General features: G+C 33.8%; 1 protein-coding gene across 4 annotated transcripts in view; it reads right to left on the bottom strand.

Moving 5' to 3' along the window:
- Positions 1-64: 64 nt before the first annotated feature.
- Positions 65-25072, bottom strand: part of UbcE2H (ubiquitin conjugating enzyme E2H) — a 48604-nt gene continuing 23596 nt past the window's right edge. For all 4 annotated transcript variants that reach the window (XM_018545671.1, XM_018545672.1, XM_018545673.1 and 1 more), the window contains exons 3-6: positions 23564-23640; positions 1371-1538; positions 648-776; positions 65-432 (exon numbers count right to left, since the gene is read on the bottom strand). In XM_018545671.1, coding sequence (XP_018401173.1) covers positions 296-432; positions 648-776; positions 1371-1538; positions 23564-23640 — 511 coding nt within the window. In that variant the 3' untranslated portion in view covers positions 65-295. The remainder of the gene's footprint in view (positions 433-647; positions 777-1370; positions 1539-23563; positions 23641-25072) is intronic.

The raw sequence follows: 25072 nt of genomic DNA, 5'->3' as shown, positions 1-25072 counted from the left end.
CTCGAGATGCGCTCGGTGAGAAGAGCGCGATTCTCCGTTTTTACCTCGTTCGTCTCCGTCACTTTCACTCTCGTCGAGCCGGGGATGGTCGATCACCAACCCCTCGGTATATGTACGAGCAACGGGCGACGAGAGCAGTTACGAGTAGTAAAGGGAACCTCGTCGCCGTCACCAGAAGTGAGACTCGGAGTCTCGGGTGTAAGCATCTATTTGGTAGTAGGACGAGCGATCGGGGATCTTACAGGGAATCGAGATGATTAAGGATATGGGTACGCGCGGATGGTAATATATTTGGTTACAACTCCATGTCCTGCGCCTCGTCCTCGCTGAAGTCGCTCATCGACGACTCGCTGTCGGAGGACATCCCGTTGCCGGTGCCGCCGTTCTCCTGGTCCCTCAGCGCCTCTTCCGTCGCGTACTTCCTGACGTAATCTGCCGAGAAGTCAGAAACGGGAAATTGCATTGCGACCGTAATGATGTTTCAAGAGTACACACACGCGAAACGAAAGCAACTACGACAGGGGAAGTTTTACTTTAAGAAGGAGACACGGATCGATTGACGGCTGATCGTAAAAGTCTTGTAATGATCCACCGTCCTCGTTCTAACTCTCTCGTTGTAGGGGAATACTTAGTAAGCCTGTACTCACCCGCTACCTTCTTCTTGTACTCTTCGGGTTTGTGAAGATACATCGCGGCAGCATCGCCGTTCAAGGGATCGATTGGATTGGGATATGTTAACAACTGAGGCAGGAAAGACTCGAAAATATTTGACAAGTCTGAAACAACAAAATAGTACAAAAATCGTCATTAGTAATCGTTTATAGTCTCTTCACACTTTCTCTTTCGACAGATATTTTAATCCTGATTAGTATTCACGGATCCAGTAAACTCGGACATGTTTTTTGATTATGCGCCAAATATTGTAAAAAAAATTGTTTACAATAAATATTTTTCACAATCTTACATGAAGCTATTAATTTTATTCATCGGATTTTGACTTTTACGTGAAAAAAAGTATCCGCTAATTACGTTAGTTTACTTTAAGTAAAACTACATTAATTTAAAGTTTTGTCGAACACACTGGACCCGTGAATGCCAATTAAGGACATTTCGGAGCCAATTACCAATTAGAGTAAAAGATCCCTTAACACGTTACTCGACAAAGCTCGACTGTAATAAATACAAGATATATATATACATATACAGCTAGGAAGCATGCGACTTTCACGTTGTAACTCTCAAAGCGAAGTCTAAATTAAGTTACTTGTAATGAAAAGGTTAAGTAGATGGCTAAATGAAAATTGCGCGGCTATTCGTGCACTATTTACAGACTGGTCGAGCACAGTTTTACCGGTTAAATGAATACGTACCATAAAGGGCAGTCCAAGCCTGGTTTATAACGTCTAGACACACCGTGCCCGAGACTTCGTCAATGTTGGGATGGTAGACCTTGTTCATGAAACCGATCGAAGGTGATTTGAAAGGGTAGTGCTCCGGCAGATGAACCCTCACCTTCCATATTCCACCCTCATAGGGCGCTGTAACGCAACGTAATGTGATCGTATAAGTCCATTAATTATATAATTAAATCTCGTTACTTTTGCTCGTGTACGTGAAATATGTACGCGATTAATCGACAGGTAGAATATTCGTAATAATTAAAGTGTCATAACTTTAACGTGATCTCTCGCAAAGTATTTCAATTAAAATCGTATTAATGTTCACAAAGACAATTCGCATAAATCAGAGTTCTTAAATGCATTACTAACAAATTACCGACAACACACAAACACAAATTGTAATAATAACCAGCAAAATTTATTGCTATTATTTTATTATCATCAGTTTTTCAACAAACAGAAAATAACGTCCGAAAAGTGTGCAAACTCACGCAGATCAAAAAGTTTCACTTTGCTCGTTAATTATTTAGCAGAATTTCGATGCCGGCTGTCAAACTGAACTGACAAAATAAAAGCGCCGGAAATTATTGTGTCCGTTGAATCGAGGTGAATAACCGAAACATCAATATTTCGTCGAAATCCACGTTTCGTGATGGCAATCATTCCTCGCGTAACCATTCCTCATCGCGCCCGTATAACTTGGCCTTGCAGAAAAAGACAAAAACGTATGTTAGTTTACGGCCGCGATTCCGCCGCTCATACGCGCAAGCAATTGCGCGTACAGTTATCGACGATCTTACGATTGCTGGATATAGCTAGACCGAGTGCTATCTCATAATTTGCGATAGATCCAAGAAACTGGAACGTCCAACGGTAAAACCGTTCTCCAGGAGATGCCCTATTCGTCCGGGAAGAAGAAAATAATGTTCACGACTCGGCGGGCAAAGAGGGATCGGCTATTGTGGCTGAAGAGCGCGGGACGTAGCTGTTTTCGGTGGAAAGTTTGCTAAGAGCTTTCGCTCTTTCCGCAAAATAAGGATCGCGAAGCTTCGCACGAATATAAGTACAGAGACGATGACAGTATCTCGCCAAGGATGAGAATTCTAAAGAGCTCGCGCTTTTGCTTCCTGCTTTGTATAAAATTACCTTCCAGCGAGGGTATTTCCTCTCTAAATCCTCTCTCCTGACTCAAATTAGAGTGATAAAAATTATATCAGGCCAAAGTACTTAGAACTATACATTAAATATTAAAAGATCAAATTTATAAAACAATTGTTTAAATTAAATAACATATACTGCTGTTTTTAACTTTCAAGTTAAAATATATTATTTTAAAGTCAAAATGTATTATTCTAAAACGTGTGGTTAAAAAAACAATCGCATCTAATTAACTCATTTCTATGAAATTGCTTTGAATTATTTTGAAGTAAACAACAGTGTTTATATTAACGTATGCACTTAGTAAATAATAAGCTAAATTTTGGTTAAAAATATATTTCTTGAATTGTTTAACTCTTAAATTATTAATTATTAATTAAATTAACAATATTATTAAGTAAGAGAGAGAGAACAATGGCGATTTATATGCAGACAAAAAAATTATAAAATTTTAATAAGTATTTGTTTAAATAATACTAAAATTTATTTATAAATTATAAATATTTGTTCAATAAAAAAAATTATACTTAAATCAAATTAATGGTTCTTGTAATATATATATGTTTTTATATATATAGTAAATATTTAATTAGTTATTTGACTGTTCAAACAATTTTTATTAAAATTTAGTACATTTTTTAATGTAGAGAGAAAAATAACTAACCTAAAACAATAAGAATCTTACGTGAATACATAACCAATAGGAAATAAAACTTATAACGATCACAACTAGATCTTTATGTGAATTTATGTATGTATAAAATATCCTATCAAACTGCGCGCCGAATCGAATTTTCAGACTTGAAACGCTATACCGACAGAATTATTGTAAAACTATCACAAATGAAATTGTTTAGCAACTTAATATTTTGGATGCTCATAGGCATCTTAGAAAGATCTTAATGATGCTGATAAACACATTAAAATCTGTAAATAAAAATAACTGAAATGGTGGATATAATTTGATATTATGAATGTAACAATTTACATACAAATAATAGATTAAGACAATTGCAATGTAAAGAGTTAAACTGTTATAGAGTGTCAGTGCAAAAATCAATTTTTAGTCTTATTACATTGTTAATTATTTCACATACGCGAAATTATTAAATTTATTTCACAATCTTTTTAAAATTCATTTCGTTAAAAAATAAATTTAATGAATTATAGTAAGTGCGTTTATTCTTTGATGCAGAAAGTAGAATTGGAATGACCGTATAAAGCTATTCATCGATTTGCGTAGAAACATACGTAGGCCGACTCAGTTCTATTCGCTGTGCTGATGCAGAGCCGTGGGAATACATACGACGAATTTATTCAACATTCGTAAAAGTAACACGAGTGCTTGCACACTTATCAAGTCACGCCATGAGAAAGATAGTACCATTAAAAGGAAAATGATGAGCGCTATATTCGACTTGGTTCATCTTTGTTGTATCGTACTGGATAAGTCAAATTGGATTCATCATCGTCAATATGTCGCGAATGATACGCATTTAATTATAAGAACAACAAACAATTAACAAACGATTAACAACGACGCGTGATAATTGAACTTATGACAAAAAGATAAAGCCAATTTTGTCAAGCGAGAAAAAAACGAACCGTGAACTCTGGAGGCGAATCAATTAATTAATTGAACAGAGAGAAGAAATATAGAAATTAGTTTTAATTCCCTCTGCAGCGTTTTATTCATTGCGTTCACGAGTATTTAATTATTCCGTAGAAATTGTAACAGTGATATATTACCGTAGCAAACTGCATTGTATTGGTAAGCTAAAAAATTAAATCGTACCCTAGAGTGTATTTCAATTTCCGATAAATAGCTAAATGGAGCAAGTCAACTTTTACAGACAAAACTCCGTGGAATGGCGAAAATTTTGAAATACGCTTCTTTGATCTTGTTAATTCCCTCCTATTTAAGAGCGCGTTTTTCCTCGCTTTTCCTTCTTTCATAATTTATACATTTTTCGCTTAAATAGCGCGGAGCAAAATCCCGTATCCCTACGTTTGAAATTTAAATCAATTTCGAAAGTCATTAAGCAAGGCGCTTTGATCAGCATTGTACGGCTTTACTGTTGTAAAATACACGCTTAAAACGCTTAAATTCTCGAACAGCAAATCCGCTATTACGCACATTTACGCGTATCTCACGTTTCTCCCCGGACCAGTCACGCCCGGCTGACTCTTGCCTTCGAACGCACGCGCGAGCTGTGCACGCGTGCGAGCACTCGTGTGCCCGTGGCCTCAGGAAACGTGATCCACCTGCGTGTGTACGCACATTCACGCTTCTATTGCGACAACAGATTCACGGTGAAAGTACCAATATCCGCTTGAGTCAATGTAGCATCAAATAAATGATGTAAAGATCGTTATATTGAAATTTAATGGACGGCTTATTAAACAAATGTATAATTCCCATGGCATAATTCACATTAACGCTCGTTAAATGCGGCATGCATCAGATTTTCAGCCAAAAAATTCTTTTTGCTCAATGAACGTGATTTATCAGATTTAAAAGATTTAAATCCTGGCTGATATCATATGAGATTCTTGATTAATATAAATTGATATATAATATATGAAAACAGTATATATAATTTCTCTCTCAAAACACAAATCTATTTATTTATTAAGAATACATCAAGTGTATAATTTCTGCAAAAAGTAATTGAAATTAGAAATACAAGATTTATTTTTATACGGAGATATACTCCTTCTGTATAAAAATAAAAGTTACATGCTATAAAACAAGTTCAATCGGATTAATATTTATATTTATTACAATACAATTTTATATTTTAAATAATAATTTTTTTATTTTATGTTAATTATTTTTTAAAAACCCCCATGTTTTATTGAAATAATTATTTAACCAGATTTTAAATCGCGGCCAAACATTTTGTGCTACTTCCACACAAACAAACACAATGTAGAGAAAAATGTATAAAATTTTCATAATTTTTATTTAAAAATACATGCAATACATCCGTAAATATATAATTGCATTGTTCAATATGTTTATTATCATTTGTTTATAAAATGAATACAATTTATTCTCGCGATTCTAATGCTTATATTAACATATATATGAATTTACACGTTTTTATACTCGTCTCCTACTTGGAAAATCATTGCCCCGGAAAGAAAAAATAGGTAAAGAGAGTTCTTCAAACAGTACAAGTAAATCGTGTGAAAGGCCGACTTTTTCTCACAATTTACAACATTAATAGCGATTAGAATCCTATAAGAAAAACTGAGTGAGTTCCGCTTGGGAAAGGCTTACCAGTTGAATGACCGGTGCCGTCATTCCAGCGATAATTTCCACGCGCTGCAGTCTCGCACCTTCGAACGGACTCCCTTATTTTCACGAGAGTATTCATTCGAAAGTATTGCGCGAGCAAGGTATTCATTTTACAGCGGAAACGATCCGCGCGCATGCTATTCTTTTATTCGCGTTTCGATCAATGCTCGAGTCGACCACTACGAATCTGCGGAAAAAATACATCCGCTTTCGTTTGAAACAATCGAGAGAAAGCGCAGATGTGGTGCATGGTGTATTCCAATTGCTTTCTAACCGACGAATTACATCCACTCGAATCAGTCTCTCGATACCATATTTGTGATGAAAATGATAGCTTTAAATTAGTGAACGTGCGTGCAAATCTAACAAAAAAAAAAGAGATAAAATGGTATCTAAAAAATTATCTTTCCCTCTTCACATAAGAGGACTGCTGAACTTGGTTCAATAAAATTTATAGTGAAAATACTGATGCAACTTCCGCTTTGTACAAGTAATAAATAAAAGTTCATCAAACCAGCAAAAATATAAGCGGCTTTTGAACGGTATGGACATGAATTTTTGATAAATCTGTGTGTTGTACGCTCGCGAATTTGCAATGCAATATAAAGTTCACGTCCCATGGGTATGTATCTCCAAACAGTAAGTGAGTTTTATTTCTATCCAGAGACGCGTAAAAGTGCACAATATCTATAACGTGTGCATAGCAACAAAAAAAAAAACGCGAACAAAGCACTCCATTTCCGCTTATTGTAATATTGTCACACATTGTAATATTATCTAAGGCTAGGACAAAAATATACGACTATTTGCACGAAGTTTCTTATCAAGTAAGATTATAATTTTTCAAAGAAACCGTTAATCCATTGCTTTAATGAATTGAAAATGGATGATTCATTACCGCTTTTATCAACGAGACAATAATTTTATAATTCCGAAAATATAAAAAAATTTTTAATTTTGCAAATGAAAAAGGCGACATGATTTTATCGGATTTATATCGCCGATTAGACAATAATAATAATTATTAAACAATAACGATACCCAAAATGAAATATTGCATTTAATGCGAAATTATTCTTCAAGCTGTAATTATTGGTTGAAGGATTAAATTTTACCCGGAAGACAGAATTATGGCGAGCCATTCGCGCGTCGCAATTTTATCCGCACGTGTCTCTCGCGGAAAAGTTTCCGCTTGATTCACGTTTGCTCATAAATATCAAATATCCGCAACTTGCATCTTTAATGAGGGGATCATCGGAAGACAGCATCTTTGCGTTCGTGTATAGATGCAGGCATAGATGCAGATGCAATTCAATACGAAGGTGGCTGTTGCAGCTGCGCTTGGCCTACTGACCCACTTAGCCGCGCTTCCGCGTGTGCGACACTTTGTTACGGTAACGTATAAAACCAAGATACACGTCGGCGCACTCCCAGCTTCCATTTTCATCATTTCTGCGCAAACCGAAGCGAAGGCTTCGCGGTTTCGGTTGAAAACGTATAACTCCACATCGCAATTACGTAAATGGCCGCACCGACGACGATACGCGCCCTTGGACAAACGTAGATTCGTTGCGCGATTACGGAAGAGGCTCGTGTACGAGGCTTCAACGAGCCTTTTGGGGGATTTTTTTTTTTTTAATGAAGAAAAGATAAGCACGTCTGATCAAATATGTAAACAGTGTGAGTGTGCCAGATGCGCCTCATACATTTATTACTTGGACACTATCTGACCCAATTTCTATATTGACTTTTTCTGATAAAAATGTCACACTGAACTATAGGAGTTGGGACCTATATATATAATATTATTTTTTCGCTGTAGCTCGAATTAATGTTTTCGTAAAATAATACACATGTATCTCGAATTAATCAAAATACTTTCTCCAGATTTATAGTTCGCATATAAAAATGACGGAACTTTGTTTTCAAATCAGTATATAGATACATATATACATATGTCTGATTAAAAATTAGAATTTTAAATAAGGTACTTTAAGACAATTTTTCTATATGATTATGATTCCTCGCCTTGTAAGTGATAACACGGAAGATAAATGCAGTTTAAATTCACGAGGACAGCAGCGTTGCGATAGGATTCTGCTAATAAACTATTTGGACAATTACTCTAGCAAAAGTAACGTCTCGTTTTCAGCGGAATGCGAAATCAAATAGTCGTAAAACAGTAAATTTTAATCAAATCGAAAGTGCTGGCTTCAGTCAGTTAATTTAGCTTCACTAAAAATTATCTGTTTCCTCTCACAAAATAGAGTTTCTAACAAGACTGCAATAAGAGAGAGATAGAGAGAAATTCACATAAATACATTAATACTTGAGACGACGAACGCGGCTCGCAATAATTGTTAATAAATCGTAAGTTTAAATGCACACCCACGCGAGCTCCAGTTTTAATCCAACATTATTCGGTTTAATTCCTCCGATTAACAATTCATTTACGATCGGCTCCATGAGATTACGAGGGAAGGGAGGGTCCTTTATACACAATATAATTTCTAGTGACGCAAGCACAGCTTCGGCGTGGAAACTGGGTCGGGTAGGAATCTCGAAAAAGACCCGCGTGCTTTTTGTAACCATCGAAGAAGACAGGTCGTCATTTTTCATCGGTTTCAACAAACGCTTTGCTGATTCTCGTCATTAACACCGACCTGCACATGCCCACCAAAAGAAATAAACGAGATAAAAACTAATGTCTTTTTGAGAATTATCTCCGCGACTGAAATCTTTTTGCGCTCGAATGCAAATAGGTCAGAGGCGTAAATAGATGATTCTAGGGCAATAATTTTACTTGAAATTAATCAAACGATTTAAAGACTACATAAAATTTTTATATATAGACAAAAATAAGGTATAAGAAAAAAATAAAAAGAGGAAAGGTAAGTAGAATAAAAAAAATATAGGAACAGAAACAAAATTTTGTAAAAAATGCAAACTTTGATTTACCTTATTACGAGATACCTTGCATTTATTTTAATTGATATCGATAAGTACTTTTTAATATAATTTCATATTTTTTAAACACAATTATGATAATTTTACAACAAGAGCAGACTACATTAATCGCAAATTATCTGGCGGTGGGAATCTTAAAGAAATAAATCATCGCGAAGAAAGGCAGAGGGAGGGAGCGAGGGTAAGTTATTTATTATGCGTTTGCAACATTGCGGTTCAACGCCTGATAAGGCTAAAAGACGGGATACTTTTCCGTCAATAATTTCAATTGAAAGGACATTGACGCACTGCGTGAGCATGTAGCGAGATGAACAAGCCTCCCCCTCCCCCACCGCCAAAGGTTAAAGTCATCGAACTATGTAAACAATTTGTCTCTGGCGCCGAATCAATGTGTAAACGGTTCATTGGAAAAATGAACGGTGTGAAACAGGCGTAAAACTCTCCACGACGGACAGCGTGGCACAGAAACGGAGTTATTATTTGACACCAGTCGATAAGCGAAGTCATCCAACTTTTTATCTACGGTTTGGATATGTATATATTTATATACGAAGAGAGAGAGAAAGAGAACGAGAGAAAAGAGATTTCAATTCCCTCCGCGAACGTCGATGAATGAAGTTTTCATGATAAATCCTTCGATAAATTCGCGAAGCCGACTTTTGTTTAACGTGATGGATGATCGTTATTTATCGCAACTTCCTAATTTGTGATATTTTAGTAATTCAATTTGTTAAGAAAATTGATTGATAGAATGATGAATGAGAAAGGAAACAATAATGAAATTTCTGTTGCAGTAAATAGTCTTTCTTACGGACAAATTATAAAATACAATATATATATATAGATATATCATTTCTGAGATCAGAATCGTTACACAGCTTCTCGACAATAATAATCATTCCTCGTCATCGCGTTCTTGAAAACTCGCGATCCCATCACGATGACCACGTAGGTGGATTTTATTAAGTATAAACGTAGCACTGGAATATATGCCACTCCTTTTCGAGAGAACTCTATCGGATTTGATTACTCGAATCGCTGACGAGAAAATTGAATATCTCTTCGCGCAAAAGAACGACTGCAAAATTCTTTCAATAACGGGATACATGCCTGAGCGACGCGGACACCGCCATGTCTATTTCAAGAAAATGAATAGAAATTTCGTGAGGGAATAATTAGAGGATGGAAGATACTCGCGTGAATAAGACTCTTGATTTCCGTGCACACGCGCGACGTAATTCTGCCGTGAATCACACATAAATCTTTATGATCTATTTCACCGCGTAAATACTTGACGGCGAGCACTCTTCGCTACTTTGAGAATTCCTCTTGCATTCAAGAATAGGACGAGGACTCGACATCGGAAGATTTCCGTTCCGCGAACGGCGCGGCGTATGGTATGATAATTAGACCTTGCCGCCACTAACGACGTGCTGGCTGAACGGCGATTAGGATTTACTTGTGTAAGTCTCGAAACTCGATGTTGACGACACGTATATCTCTCTGATCTCGAGTCATGAAACATCGATTTTCAGGAAAATAACTGACGGCTAATGGCGACTATAAATGGAATTCAGTATTTCACAAGAACTCTCCGTTGAATGCGTTTGCATTAAATATGAAGTATTATAAGCCGATGGTATATAATCGATTCATATTGAACTGCAAATTATAGTCGTTTCCGGATACTACATATACATTTATTATATACATATAGAATTATAAATATAGTTATTATTGGTAACATTATTAAATTCATAATATCAAATTAAACCTAATTTTAGTTATTTTTATCATTTCTGTAGATCGCCACTATTTCTACTCAATATGTCACTTCACTAAAACTAAAAAATTAATTAAACAATTCAACTCAAAGAAAATGTGTATTAAATTTTAATTAAATTTCGTATATTAAAATTTATCAAGTGCATACATTAATATGGACGTTGTTTACTTCAAAATAACCATAGAAATATTGTAAGTTGATTTATATTTTGACTTAGAAGTTAAAATAACACAAAATGTTATTTAACTTAAGAAATCGGGTTATCATTACTCTTTTGATAATTATCAGCGTAATAAAAATAAAACTTCTTAATCATAGTTATTCTAATCATGCAATTATATAGTTATAAATATAACTTTTCTATTGGTATAGATCGAAATGATATCGCGTTGCAACTAAAATAATTCAAATATTGAATTACGGACATAGAAATTGATACTAGAAATTGATTGATACTAGAAATTGAATAGTGGAAATTGATGTGCAATTTAATGACAGAAATGGCATTTCAATCATCCAGATACAGATATTTAATCAGCAGCGTCATGAATTTTCCTAACAACCATGATATTTGGTGGAAATTCATGATGCGAGCTCGCGATCAATATTCATATTCGGTTACGACAATTTTCGTATCGAATGTCAATTATTTTCGTTCATAAAACGTGGAACAGGACAATAGTGGTTTTCTATAACGCGATAGTACGTCCGCCTGGAGCGATTGCTCCGCGAAGAGTTCGCGACGTAGAACAACGCGGTCGAAAACTATTAATGGAATCGAGAAAACTACCGTTGTAGAGCCAACGTTCGTATGCTCGTTCTTTATCAAGCCACGAACAAGACTGCATAATTTCAGCGTTAAAATTATCCGTCCGCGCTTCAATAAAGACAGATAGCGTGCAGAAAACGACATATCCTGATGCGCAATTCTGTGCGTTTAATGTGTTTATTGATAGTGAGGACAAATATACTGTAACATTCGCATAGCAGCAATGCATTGCAGCGAGCGAGAATATATTCGAAAAATTATATTCCGTTAATTTATCTTAATTCTCTGCCTATTTCTACTAATATATATATTTTGTTATAATAGATATCGAAGGAACAATACAATCCAATCCCTTGACTAATGTTTTTAATCTTAAAATAACATTTTTAACTCCAATTTGTGTCAAAATATAAATCAATCCATTTTTTGTGATTAGTTTCAAAGTAAACATCGTTCATATTAACGTATTGGTAAATAATAAATTAATTTGAGTAAAAAAAATATATTTTCTTGACTCCACCTATTCAGCTCCATTGTTTTAGTCAAATTAACGACATGTTGAATAGAAACAGTGATGACCAATAAAAATAACTCAAAAAAAAATGGATATAATTTAATATTATAAATTTATCAATGTAGATTAACTTTAATCTCGATTCAATTTATTCTTTATCTTTTCTAAGAATTAAAAAAAGATGAAGAGAGTAAGTCATACCGAGATTAATGTTGACCTACAATAATAGAAACGGGAATTAAATTAACTAATAGAGAATATCGATTGGAAGATATTCGACGAAGATATAACATACTGCACAGAATTATATGAATTAAATTACACTGTTAGATGTTAAAGAAGCATTGATAATTTAATTCTTTGAGTTACGTAACATTTTATTACTTTTAACTTCCATGTTAAAATATAAATGAATCCATTTCTGTAATTAGTTTCGAAATAAACAACATTCATATTAACGTACCTATACACTTACGCTCTTTACGGATGTTTTTCAGTATGATAAATCTATAATACATGAAAAATAAATTATACCGTGTTTGAGTGTTTCATTGAATGGAATCATGTATAATTTTTTTAATGTATAAAAAGTCTCGGCACTAATTATATGAAAAATTGAATCTCAATAAAATTAGTTAATTGTCACATATAATGCAGCTTAATATATGGCAAATAAAGGATATCAGATATAAAGCCCATTAATAGATTATTTTTAAACTAAGGACTGAGAAAAATGTTTGGTTGAAAATAGAGAAATCAGAATTCTAGTTATCTTAACTAGAATTTCAGTAGATTTGTTTGATCAGAAAATTTTCTAGTTAAATCTACTAAAATTCTAATTGAGATAAACAAAATTCTGATTGATTTAACCAGAATTTTCTGACTTGTCCATTTTCAACTAAACATTTTTCTCAGTGTAGTGTATTAAAGATGTTCAAGTGTGTGTGTGTGTGTGTGTGTGTGTGTGTGTGTGTGAACACAAATTTTACATCTTTGATGCACTATAGCTCAAAAACTAAAAAATGTCTAATAATATCTTATGTCAAATATCTTTTGTTCGCCACACACATTATATGTAAAAACTAATTCATTTCATCGAGATTCAATTTTCTATATAATTAGTGTGGAGATTCTTTCATATATTAAAAAATAAGTATTATATACAGCTTAGGTATTCAATAGAATACTCGGACACGGCATAATTTATTTTCGATGTAGATTCATTATGCTAAAAGAGATAAAAATCCATGAAGAGCTTTCTTCTAAAAAATCCACTGTGCTCTTTTCTTGTTAGTAAATAATAAACTGAATTTGAATCAAATTTAATGTATTTTCTTAAATTAAATTATTTAAAGCCATTATTTTAATTAAATTTAACTAAATTTAATTAAATTAACGACCTTATTGAGTAGAAACAGTGGCGACTTACCATATAAAAAGGATTAAATATAAAATTAGTTACAATTTAACATTATAAATTTAAAAGTACGATAACATAATTCAGAACAATGTTCTCATAGCTTTTTCATTGTCAGACAAAATGTTCAAAGATTTATTTTACAACGTCATAATGGAACTCAAATCCACTGAACCATTCAAGATCAGACTTAATCGGACTTAAAAAACGCATTTAAAGACCGTATTTAAAGAGAAAACATTTTGTGCAACGTTTCGCCAAGCATGAAAAACTTTTTCTCTCTACCAATTTTTTCCACCTCTGACACCGACACTTCAAGACGCCAAGTTGCCTCGACCTAACGTTAAACGTTGTGTATATTTCATGGGATACGACCAGCATGTACGTTTCTATAACTCTCTTAACAGCCATAGTACAACAGAGTGAGCTCTCCTAGGGCGAATGCCGAACGGAATCCTCGGGCGTGTTGGAGCATCGGCTAAAGTGGGTCATCGCGGCGGAGCGGAGCGCGTGGTATCTCCGATGTACATCGTCAATCGCTCGTTTACAACCATTCCCGAAGCGACCGTACGCTTTGTGCACCAAAGTGTACCGTGTGTGCGCGCGGCCAATGTGCCCGGTTGTATTTACGTATGTGGTAAACCGTCGCGGAATATCCTCGTCGTAATGTTGCACGGTTACACGTGACTGAGTAAACTAATTCGACCAGTCCTGCACATCTATAGTTCGCCGTCCCTTACGTCTGCCATGAAATTTTCGACGGAAATATCTCGGTAAAAGCGTCGCTAGAGAGATCTCCGTATTGTCGTATATTCCGGATCTCTCGCGATTCGAGCGAACTTGTATCCGCAGACTCTTCAATAAAATTCGAGCTGACGTTTTCCTTCAACAAAAAGAGTCAGAAATGCATCATTTCCGTTAGCGAACGGTACATGAAAGAAATGATGCTGTATCGACAGCATTAGCCTGTATTTCGATCACTGTAACTCGGAAATTGAAAATAATATTTGTTTTATTTGAACAGAAATAGTAAAATTTATGCAGAAATATTATTAGGCCCCCACGACTCACTTTTATCAGCCTTTTTCACTCATTTGTGTTGAAAATTATCATTGTTAATTCAATGATAGTAGTGAACAAGTAACTTTTATTAAAACATGAGCATGGCGCATTTGTTACATTAATATCATTGTTGAACTAAACCATTTTCAACACAAATGAGTGAAGAAGGACGGAAGAATACAAGCAAGTCTTGCAGTCTAATAATATTTTTGTAGAAATTTTACAATGTCCAATTCAAATAAAACAAAGAGATCATTTTCAATTAGATTACTGTCTAATGCTGTTGATACAACATTATTTTCCGCGTATTCAAGGCACGTGGTGCAATTTTATACGCATGCTTTCGCTGGCCTAGTAATTACGTCGCTCGCCTAGCAGAAGTCTAAACGTGCTTGAGTTGTACAATATCTAATACACTGTCTATTACATCTGGCACTTCACAAAATATGATCTCCAGCGAAAACTGGTATCATTTTTCTGTTTAACGTTTCCACAAACTGAATGCATTAGGTAACACTGCATCTTGCGAAATCACAACGATCGCTATGTCGGACTATAGTTAATAGACAAAATGCGACAGGAACTGGTTAATCAAACAGCAAACAACCGCGCCCGTGCGTCTCATTATGCGGCAGGCTTTCCATGCATCCGCTTGCACGCGCAATGTGCATACGACGTAAATATTACTGGATACTGTATCGGTGAACAAGGGAGATGAAAGGAATGCCTCCGTGGCTGGCTCTTTCTCTTTGTGCACGCCAGTAGAAAATAAATTAATCTTATCATCTGGCAATCTAGCCTATGCCGGTGTCGACCGTCTTTCATCTCTTTCCAAATGACATTTGAAGAGAATTAGTTGTTCCCCCCTTTGTGCGTCATGCAAGTCGCATGATTTCATTTCAATCCGATACGAAACGTGGCAGTGCGTCGATGACGTAGAATCACGATCGTGAATATATCTAATCATTAAGCCTATTCTACAATTGTAAGTGTAGTTGTAAGTGGTTGTGGTTGCAAAAATTAACCAATCACAACCGAATATAAAAAGAATATTCAACTATGATCGATGAATTCTTTACAACTAAAATCACATACAACTACGCTCGTCCGCTGTTTTGTGTTATATTTTTGTTTCAATTGCTACGCAGAAATTTTTTAGATGGTTTATATCCGACAGGTATTGATTCTACGCGCTTATGTTCCGCCATCGCTACATGCATTGTCGATGTTCCACTTCGATATAAATACCGATTGCTGATGGCCATTAAAAGACTTTATTAAGTAAATTTCGTATCACCGTTTTCCTCCTTATGCGGTATAAATCAATGGTATATAATATCAACATGACGCTGTGTAAAAAATACGTCAAGAAGAGTACGTGTCGTTTCGAAGTCATTTTAATCATTTTAATTTAAAAAGATAATAAATACATTTGTTTTTATTGTAGCTGTATACAGGGTGGGGCGTTTAAAGTGTTAAAAGCTATTATCTCAGCATGTCAAATCAAAATATTTAGAAAAAGTATGATTTCAAAGGAAACAAATAATGGTAACAGCAATTTTTTAATCGATTTTTCAAGGTTACATAAAGACTGCCTTCACTTTTTTTAATGTAATATGATTTTTTAACATAATACAATTTCTCTAATTAGTTTACTGATAAAAATATTAAGACAAAAATATCGAGAAATTAATAGTTTACGAAATATATCGTATTATATTTTTTATTCTGGCATATTTTGACATGAAATGTAAAGTATCTTGTAAATTATTAAGTTTTTCATAAACATATTTTAATACCTTTGTGCACAGAGTAATGAGATGAATCAATCGATGTAAAGAAAACATATGATTGCTTTTCAAAAATAATATGTAGTTGCATAGCTTCATTTTTATGGTAAATTACTGTTATAATGTTAGTAATAATATACCATGTATGTTTTTTCACACACACACACACACAAATAAGAAAAAATAGTACCATAAATTATGATAATTTAAAACATTAATACAGTAAAATATCAAGATATAAATAGTAAATAAAATAAACATTTTTATTCGGTAAATTTAATTGCAATGATAGTGAATATAATCATTTTCTTAGATTCACTATATATGAGGTAATAACTAAAAAATACGTTAAGAAAAAAATTTAAGATTTCAAGCAATGTGTGTGACTATTATTAATCGTACAATTTATTATTTGCATAATTATAAAACAATTGTAGATACATAATTGTTCCAAAAATAACTATAAATTAGAATTAAATTATACTAATTGCGATAATTTTTTTTTGTCTATGTTATCATTAATACTTCTTGTAAAAGTCGTAGTTTTAGAAACTCGCTATACGTAGCGATAATGTTAGCAATTACACATTTATAGATTAGATATACAAAGCTATATGAACCGTATGGTAACAATCAGATTAATCGTACCGTAATATATATAAATGAGACCTTCTTTTTAATATAATCGAAGCCTTATTCAGAATGATCGAGCAAAATCATAAAAGCTTTCGCGAGCACACACGCCTTCAATATAGAGACACATTTTAAACGAAGCGGCAACTGTTCAAGGGCTCCGATACATTAGCACGAAGTCAAGGTGAGCGCATTATGCAATTCTAAAGCATAATTAAAACTAAAGCGGAAAACGGCGACCGAGCACGATATTGACAGCGAAACGATGATTCGACCATTCGCGCGATAAACATAATGCGTCTCACCTTTCTTTATGTTTTTCGAGTTTTGTTGGATTGCTCTGCTGTAAATAATCTCGCTAAACAAGTGGCGACTATGTGCGTTATGCAACTCTTCATGTTGATATAATATAAGACAAATATCTCCACTAGCTAAATATGTAAAGTCAATAAAACACATTCAGACAAACAAGACTGTTCATCCGACATATTTAAAGCGCGCATTATTCAACAAATGCAACAGACAAATATTACAGCTATTACAGATATACACGTCATAATTCAATCAGCATATATTTAGGTAACTAGATATCGTCCATGGTCTATTAAAGTAATTTGTATAACATCGATATCGGTCCAGTCGGTGTAATTGGCAATCCTGCGATCTATTACATCGTTCGAAGCGGATTACACATGTTAAGATGAATTTGCACTTTTATTGCCTTATCCATGAACATGGCGCGTTGTATGCAAAATCATATTTTTATCTCATGACCTACACTGAGATTCTGTAATGCTTAACAGTAGTATCATTGTGCAGATATGATTTAAAAAATGTGAAAAAATTAACGATATTAACTGTAATTAATAATGCCAATTAGAATTGATACGATTTTTTGCAATTTTCTTCAATCCTCCATTCATCCATGAAAAAAATACAATATTACCCACTTTTTTTATCGATATATAACAAAATATATTTCCATCATTAACAAATTACATCCTGAATTAATATTGAAATATGACAGATTGCGAACAATAAAAGTACAAATATAGAAAAAGAGAGTTATTCATTTTTATCTTACATTCAGAAAAAGCATAGACCTCTATTCAACCCCAATCTTATTTCCAAACTATTTTAAGGAATATCTCAAAATGTTAATGTAGCTCTATGATTAGTTTGTAACATCTCAAGACTATACTTACGGTCTTAAATATGTATAGGAACCGACAATAAATACCGATCATAATGGTGGCAACTTATAAAGGCGATAATTATCTATATTATACAAGTTTATATGTAAAATTAATGTAAATAGTTGAATACATTATTTTATAGCTGTAATAACTACAAAATAGTTTGATTAATTATGTACATTAATTCTACATATAAAACTTATATAGTTGTCATCGTTACAGTTACCATTTCTATGCATTTTTCTCTGAGTGTAAGTAAAAATTAGAAATTAAATGTTATTGTATTTGTATAAAAATTAAATTTTTCATGACACTATCGTTTTTTTATCGATAAAACATAAGCCCCTCAACCAATTGAAACATTCTGACTGCACTTGCTAAGTCCTGATTGTTCAGTGAGAAAACACGCCATAAGTTATCACATGGCTCTTAATGAATCGCTTGCAGCTTGCGCTGCATTTGCTATCGAGGAATTCCTACCGAAAGCCTTTGTTCGCTGTCGACATCCTGAATCGCGATTCGCACGTTTACCGAATCCATTTTCAACGTTCATGCAAGCGAATATCCTATATATAATTGGAATTTAATTCGTGTTCGAGCGCCATAGCCCACTGAAGCGACACAATCGAAACTTGATAACTATCTCGCTAACAATTAATGAAGTCGTGGAGACTTCATACTCACTAACTTGTGCGAATTAATGAGTTATGTAATAACTTATAAAATAAAAAGTACCATGTGTGTGTGTGTGTGTGTGTGTGTGTGTGTGTGTGTTCCGTAAGTCATATTAAATATAAATAATATATACGTATTACTTCGAACAAATGTAACAGATCACATATACATCGTATAATTACAACATATCGAACAAAATAATTATATTGCAAAATCCCCTTTAATCGCATTTAAGTTATCGATTCAATATGAAATGAGGATAAACGTTAATCTATAATTTAGTAAAAGGACTAATATCCTATATTCTCTCATACAAATTCAGAGAATGTTCTGTATTAATTCAAAGTGATTAAACTAACGAATTGATCATTACATCAATCACATAAGCTCACTTCACACATACATACCATACATTAAATCTGATTCTAGGATTCTATTATTTATGATTCCAAGATTTATTCACGTATAACTTACAGACTACGTTTTGCTGAAATATAAAGCAATACTGCAGTTAAAGCTAAAATATTATTAGAGTTGGAGTAATTTCGTAAGCATACTAATGTCGTTAAAAATAATTAGCTCCAGCACGATCTGTTTTAAAGTGGTATGGGAATAGTTAGAAAAGTTCTTTCATTAGCACAAGCTAACATAAACTCTTCTTACATAAACTCTCCTTGTAATAAAAAGAAGAGAACTTTGTTCTTTTTAAATATTTATTCCGTACACTCTCTTTTTCTTACAAAACCTGAACTAACTAAAACAATCCGAGAACGATTAGGCATTCTTTTTATTTCTCATGCAAGTACAAAATAATTATTCGATATCGTAATTCAAAGTTCTGAAACTTTAATGCAACGTCCAGTTAGCGTTTTGAAGATTTTCTGATAATTTATTATACTGCCCTGTGTTTTTTTCGATTTTCTTGCAATTAAAGTAATTTGATATGACTAACAATATTAAATATAATTTCCACGAATAGCAGCGCTTTTTATTTATTATACGATTGGAAAATAAAGCATGTAAACAAACTCGCGCGCAGCGTTGCAACGTTTGCCGAGGTTATTTGAAATACGATCTGATTTACATCGTTCCGGGGAAGTTCGATGATGCTAACTCGTTGGCGATGGCGAGCTGGCGATACACAAACGAAGCCGTACGCGAATGGTTAAAGAGAAAAAAAAAGCTGATGCGCGTTATGCAATTGCGCGCTGCGATCGATCACGAGAGACAAAATAATCGGATAGTCGGTATTATCAGCATGGTATTAACACCAGAATGACCGATCCGCGCGAATTGCACGTAAGCTTCTTTTAATCAATTACAAGCCTTACAATTTGCAGACGTCATTCAATACTGAATGCAAATCGTGAAAGCGGATTTTATTATTGTTTAGTCCTCTATATATTACATTCCTTTCTTTCTCTCGCAAAAAGGTAGGAATCCTTCTCAATGAACGTTCAAAGACGAGTCTTTTATTTTTGTCAATATGCAAATTTAAGAATAATTAAATTTTAGTAGTACAAAAATTATATATCTATCTGCATGCAAAAATAGTAAATTTTACTATTACTGAAAAATAATCTACATTCCTTTCTTTCCTTCCCAAAAAATCCTTTTGCATAAATATTAAAAAGCATCTTTTTTATCGATATGCAAATTTAATAGCAATTTTTTGCTAATACAAAAAATAATTTACATTTTTACTTTTCTAAAAGAGATAGGCTCTACAAAAATAAAATAGTAAATAATAATATTAACCATAAAGTAAACGTATGTAATTAAACTTTATTAGTTTAATACAACAATTATAGATGTTTCAAGTTACAATTTAGAATTCTTCTCAATAGATGGAAAACAAAGAAATTGAAATACAATGTGGATAAACGTTTATAATGTTGTTATATTACACTAATAACGTTTAATTATAATACAGATGTTCACCTTATGTTTGGGTCTAATTGGCATTACTGATCTTTTCTTTTCCTCACAAAAACAAAAAGAAAATCTTTCCAGATGGATTAAAAAGCTCGCTTTTTCGCCTATATTTAATTTAATAACAAATTTGAATAATAATACAAATAGATTATAACATTAATGATTTGAACATTTTCATTGTAAGCATAATACTATTATAATTTCTTATTTCGCATATATTCTATGATCTTTCGGGATACGTAATGCAAATGGCATCGAATCCGATAGTGTTGGATATCACGTTTCTACAATTTGCTCGGGCAATTCAGATGGAGATTACCATGCGGAATGTTCCACCCGCAAGTATAGTCTATCTCGTCAGAGTAAGTCCCGTGGTCTGGTCTTGAGCAAATGAAGTTATACTCGCGGATGCAGCTGTGCCATTTCAAAGGATCTATCTGTGAAACGCGATTTAATTTAAAGCGTTATACGAATGAAGGTAGTAGTCGCACGATTTCAACTCGTTTACTGATGCAATCGCGATTCGGCGATTCAACAAACTTTCGTTCCTCAGACGACTCGCTTTCCTCCATCGCGCAGAAAAGCGAAACTCATTAAGCTGTTATAGAATTTCAGCCGACCTGCCAAAGCGAAACACAATAAATCGACGGCTCCGTAAATCTATTTCGTTCAATAATACGAAAGCACAAGTCATTCTCAAACAACACGATCCTACTTCACCTAATTGTAAGATTAATCATTCCATTTTACGATGACTGAGTCTCGGTAGTGATTAAAACAAAAAAGTACACTCAGAGGAAAAAAATGATTGTAACTACTATAATTTAATTATAATTTATAATTAAATTTGGAAAGAAACTGTCCAACAATTAAAAAAAATATTTTAACTATTTTAGAAAAATAATTGTGTTCATAAAAATGCACAATTATTCCTAAATTATAACGTAATATAAATTATAACATAAATATTACGACATCAAGTACATTTAGCATAGTTAATATTAAAACTTTTGAGACGCATATAAATATCGATCTTTCGGAAGTGTTCGTTGAGCATTTAAAAATAGTCAGATAATAGATTCTTATTTGTTTCTTCAATGTATTTTTCATTACAAAAGAAAATGAATTATATTATAAAATGTTTACACTTCAAATTAGATTTATCTAATTTTTTATAAATTATTAAATATAAATCATTTAGAAATTTTATTATGACAAAACTGTTGCGTTATGGCGAATCATCTTACAATTAGTATAATTATTACAAAAATATCAAGTTACGATACTATTATTGTGTAATATTTTCACAATTTGCCTCTTAGAATAGGTATTAACGTTATAGGAGTAATAACTATAAAAATGGAACTCTTAGTATTTATAGTAATTATTTTATCACAAACACTTTTCTCTCAATGTAGAAAATCGGTTTTATAGATTGCTTCTTAAGCGACTGAATACATTCGACCGAATTTCACTCAAAGACACACGAAACTTCCGAGATAATCTTCTACGAAACCTATCTGCGAAACAGGTCTGCAACATGCACGTGTTATCCGCGCCAAGCAGATAGACACGTCATTAACGAGCCATATCTTCGTCACGATCGGCTTGAGAGCGTTTCTTAGGGACAGTTGAATGCGTCTCTTTCGTCAGCGGAGAGTCAAGGAACTTTCTTTCGCGCCGGGAGCTGGCTGTGCCAATCGATAACACGCTTCGCACGCATGTCCGGCAAACCGAGAAAATCGCAAGTATACGAAACGGTTGCGCAAGTGTTTCCGGTTCTGGGAGATGCGCACGGACCTTGGCAGATCGCGAGGTGAAAACGTATTGAGCGTTCGCCACTCACGTATTTTAATTGCGTTCCATCTTACAATGGCAAGTAATGAAACTTTCAAGTTTCTCGGTCGTGATAAATTTAATAAGTCAGGCATGTAGATTGAGTAAAGCATATTTTGCCACACAAATAGAGCAATTTTGAAGAATGTAAAATTTAACTAGATATAGACTGATAATAATTTTGTGGGACCATTAAAATTATTATGTAGGACGTTTAAACTGATTGCTAGAATGTTCGAACTTTTTGCGACATTGCTTATATCATGCTTAAAATTTCTACAAAATTATTTTCATAATTCAAACAAATTACTTTCAGATCTATATTTAGATAAAATTTTAGATTCTTTAATGCAAAATTGATTATATATCTTATACTTTTCAAACTTTCATATACCTTGATTCCGATACGATAATAATAATCCAAGGTGATACGTAAGAAACTATGAAATTGAGCGTGACATAAGTAGAAGGACGCCCATCGAGTAGTGCATAACGTAGCTTCAATGTCATATAAAATTGAAGTGATAAAAATTATTATAATCATGTTAAACTTGTTATTGTCAAATCGAACTCAACTTTTTGTCTATTCTCGTTTCTACCAAGAAAGATTTAATTTTAATTTCGGGGTTTAATTTACTCTTTTCCTAATTTTCAAGAAACTAGAAACTAGAATTAGAAAAAGATTAAAAAATTAAACCGAGATTAAAGATGAAGTTAATTTATATTGTGATAAAAATGGACATTACTCTATTTCGAAATACATGCGCGAAATGGGTCGGTTAATCAAATATTAGCAAATTGAATTTTTAATGCACAATTTTCACTTCGCATAACCAGTTATAAACAGTCATATAATTACAAGAGAGATTATAACTGATAAATGATCGACAGATTAGACATAAACTTATTAAGATAATTAGACATACTTATCGCGCGCAAATATGGTACAATTATGCGGTACAAAATGGAATATTAAAATAACATTAAAAAACAAGTGTTTAAATTCTTGAATAAATAACGTATTCAAAAAATTCATTAAAATTTAGTTTTATTAAAATAAAAAAAATTTAATTCCATATTGCACACATTTCTGGTTAATATGAAAACAGGATGGTACTTACTGCCTCGTGGACCGTAGAACTTAACGGAGAATTCATTTAGTCCTCCTAGAATCGTCACCTCATGTTTGCTTTCTATTCTGTTTGGAGCAAAAGAGTTAAGGAAAATCATTTTCTCTCTATCTCACTATGTTACATGGAGTTGTTGTGTATCTGTGTGACGGGAGCGGCAAATCACGAGTTACCCGTCAACGGCGAGAAACGACACGGTAATCAGTATGTACGATGCATTCGGAAAATTGAAATAGAGGTAAGAGAAGACGCGCAAAACTATGCCGAGCCATAGCTGGCTGGACCGTTACGGCCAACGCTGCTATCGAACCGACACACGACGCAGCGTACAAATATTTCAGCGACAATGCCAAACCGTATCATTTTTCCGTCTATTTTTTCCGCTTTTCTCTCTTTATTTGCGCAATGATACTCGTGCGACTAAAATGCGGATTGCACCTACTTGTGCGATATCAATAAACCATGTGGCTTAAAATTGCCGTTTCGCGCTGGGCTTTTTGCGGTTGCATGAATATAAATAAACAGGCAGGCAGATATACAAATTTATAAATTAGTTAATAAAATTTAAATTTGTATACTCGCGTTAGCACCTTTATTAAGCTCGCATCAGTTTATGATGTAATCACGGAGGTATTGTAATCTCATGTATCGCGCATAACTGTGACATATATATCAAGACTTGTATCTCATGTAGGTATACAAATCTCTAACGCGCTTAAAAAGGACAGGGGATTGCAATAGATTCTCACACACCATACACACAAGCATACACACCGTTAACGGGAACGTTTAAACTAGTCGCTGGCTTGCTTATCGCTTGTGTAAGAGCAAAACTTTCGATGCGTGCATTAGAAAGTGCTTATCTGAACGGCGGTTTCGTAGGAGGTGAATTACTATTTTTTTCTCGATAGACCAAACGCAAGCCAAAGCTGCTCCGCCGTATATGAGATGGCACCAGCAGGTCTTCCGACAACGCAAACCGAGACGAATCACGAAAACGGATTTCGCCGCAAATTGCGATGTACTTTAATGACGTAAAGTGAGTTACGAGATCGACCAATCTCTTCGCGATGAAAAAAATCAACCGATTAAATCGTCGAAGCGTCATATTCGACTTAAAGGCATCTAAATATTTCTTAAGCCTCGCGTTTACAGTATCGCACATTGTTACGATTTCCGTGGCACGTTATACACTTACGGGGTACACTTTTATCGCCGTGTAAAATCTGTGGCGCGCGGCGCAGCAATAAAACCCGTCCTGATTAAATTATTCAACGACCTGCTCGCGTACACGTGAAAATGCACGCGCGCGGCAGCGCTTTTCAACGAGCGCGTTAGAATATAAAAATATCATTAATTTAATATCTTCTCGTCTGAATTTTGTCAACCAACAAAATCGAAGTGGCGTTCAGGGTCATTAAAATATATATTTAAGCGTATGCAAGAGCATTCATCGCGTAACAATATATACATATATATATATATATATATATATATATA

The sequence above is a fragment of the Cyphomyrmex costatus genome, unplaced genomic scaffold, assembly GCF_001594065.2.
Source record: "Cyphomyrmex costatus isolate MS0001 unplaced genomic scaffold, Ccosl1.0 scaffold5, whole genome shotgun sequence".
NCBI lineage: Eukaryota > Metazoa > Arthropoda > Insecta > Hymenoptera > Formicidae > Cyphomyrmex > Cyphomyrmex costatus.
This window is presented reverse-complemented; position numbering and strand designations above follow the sequence as displayed.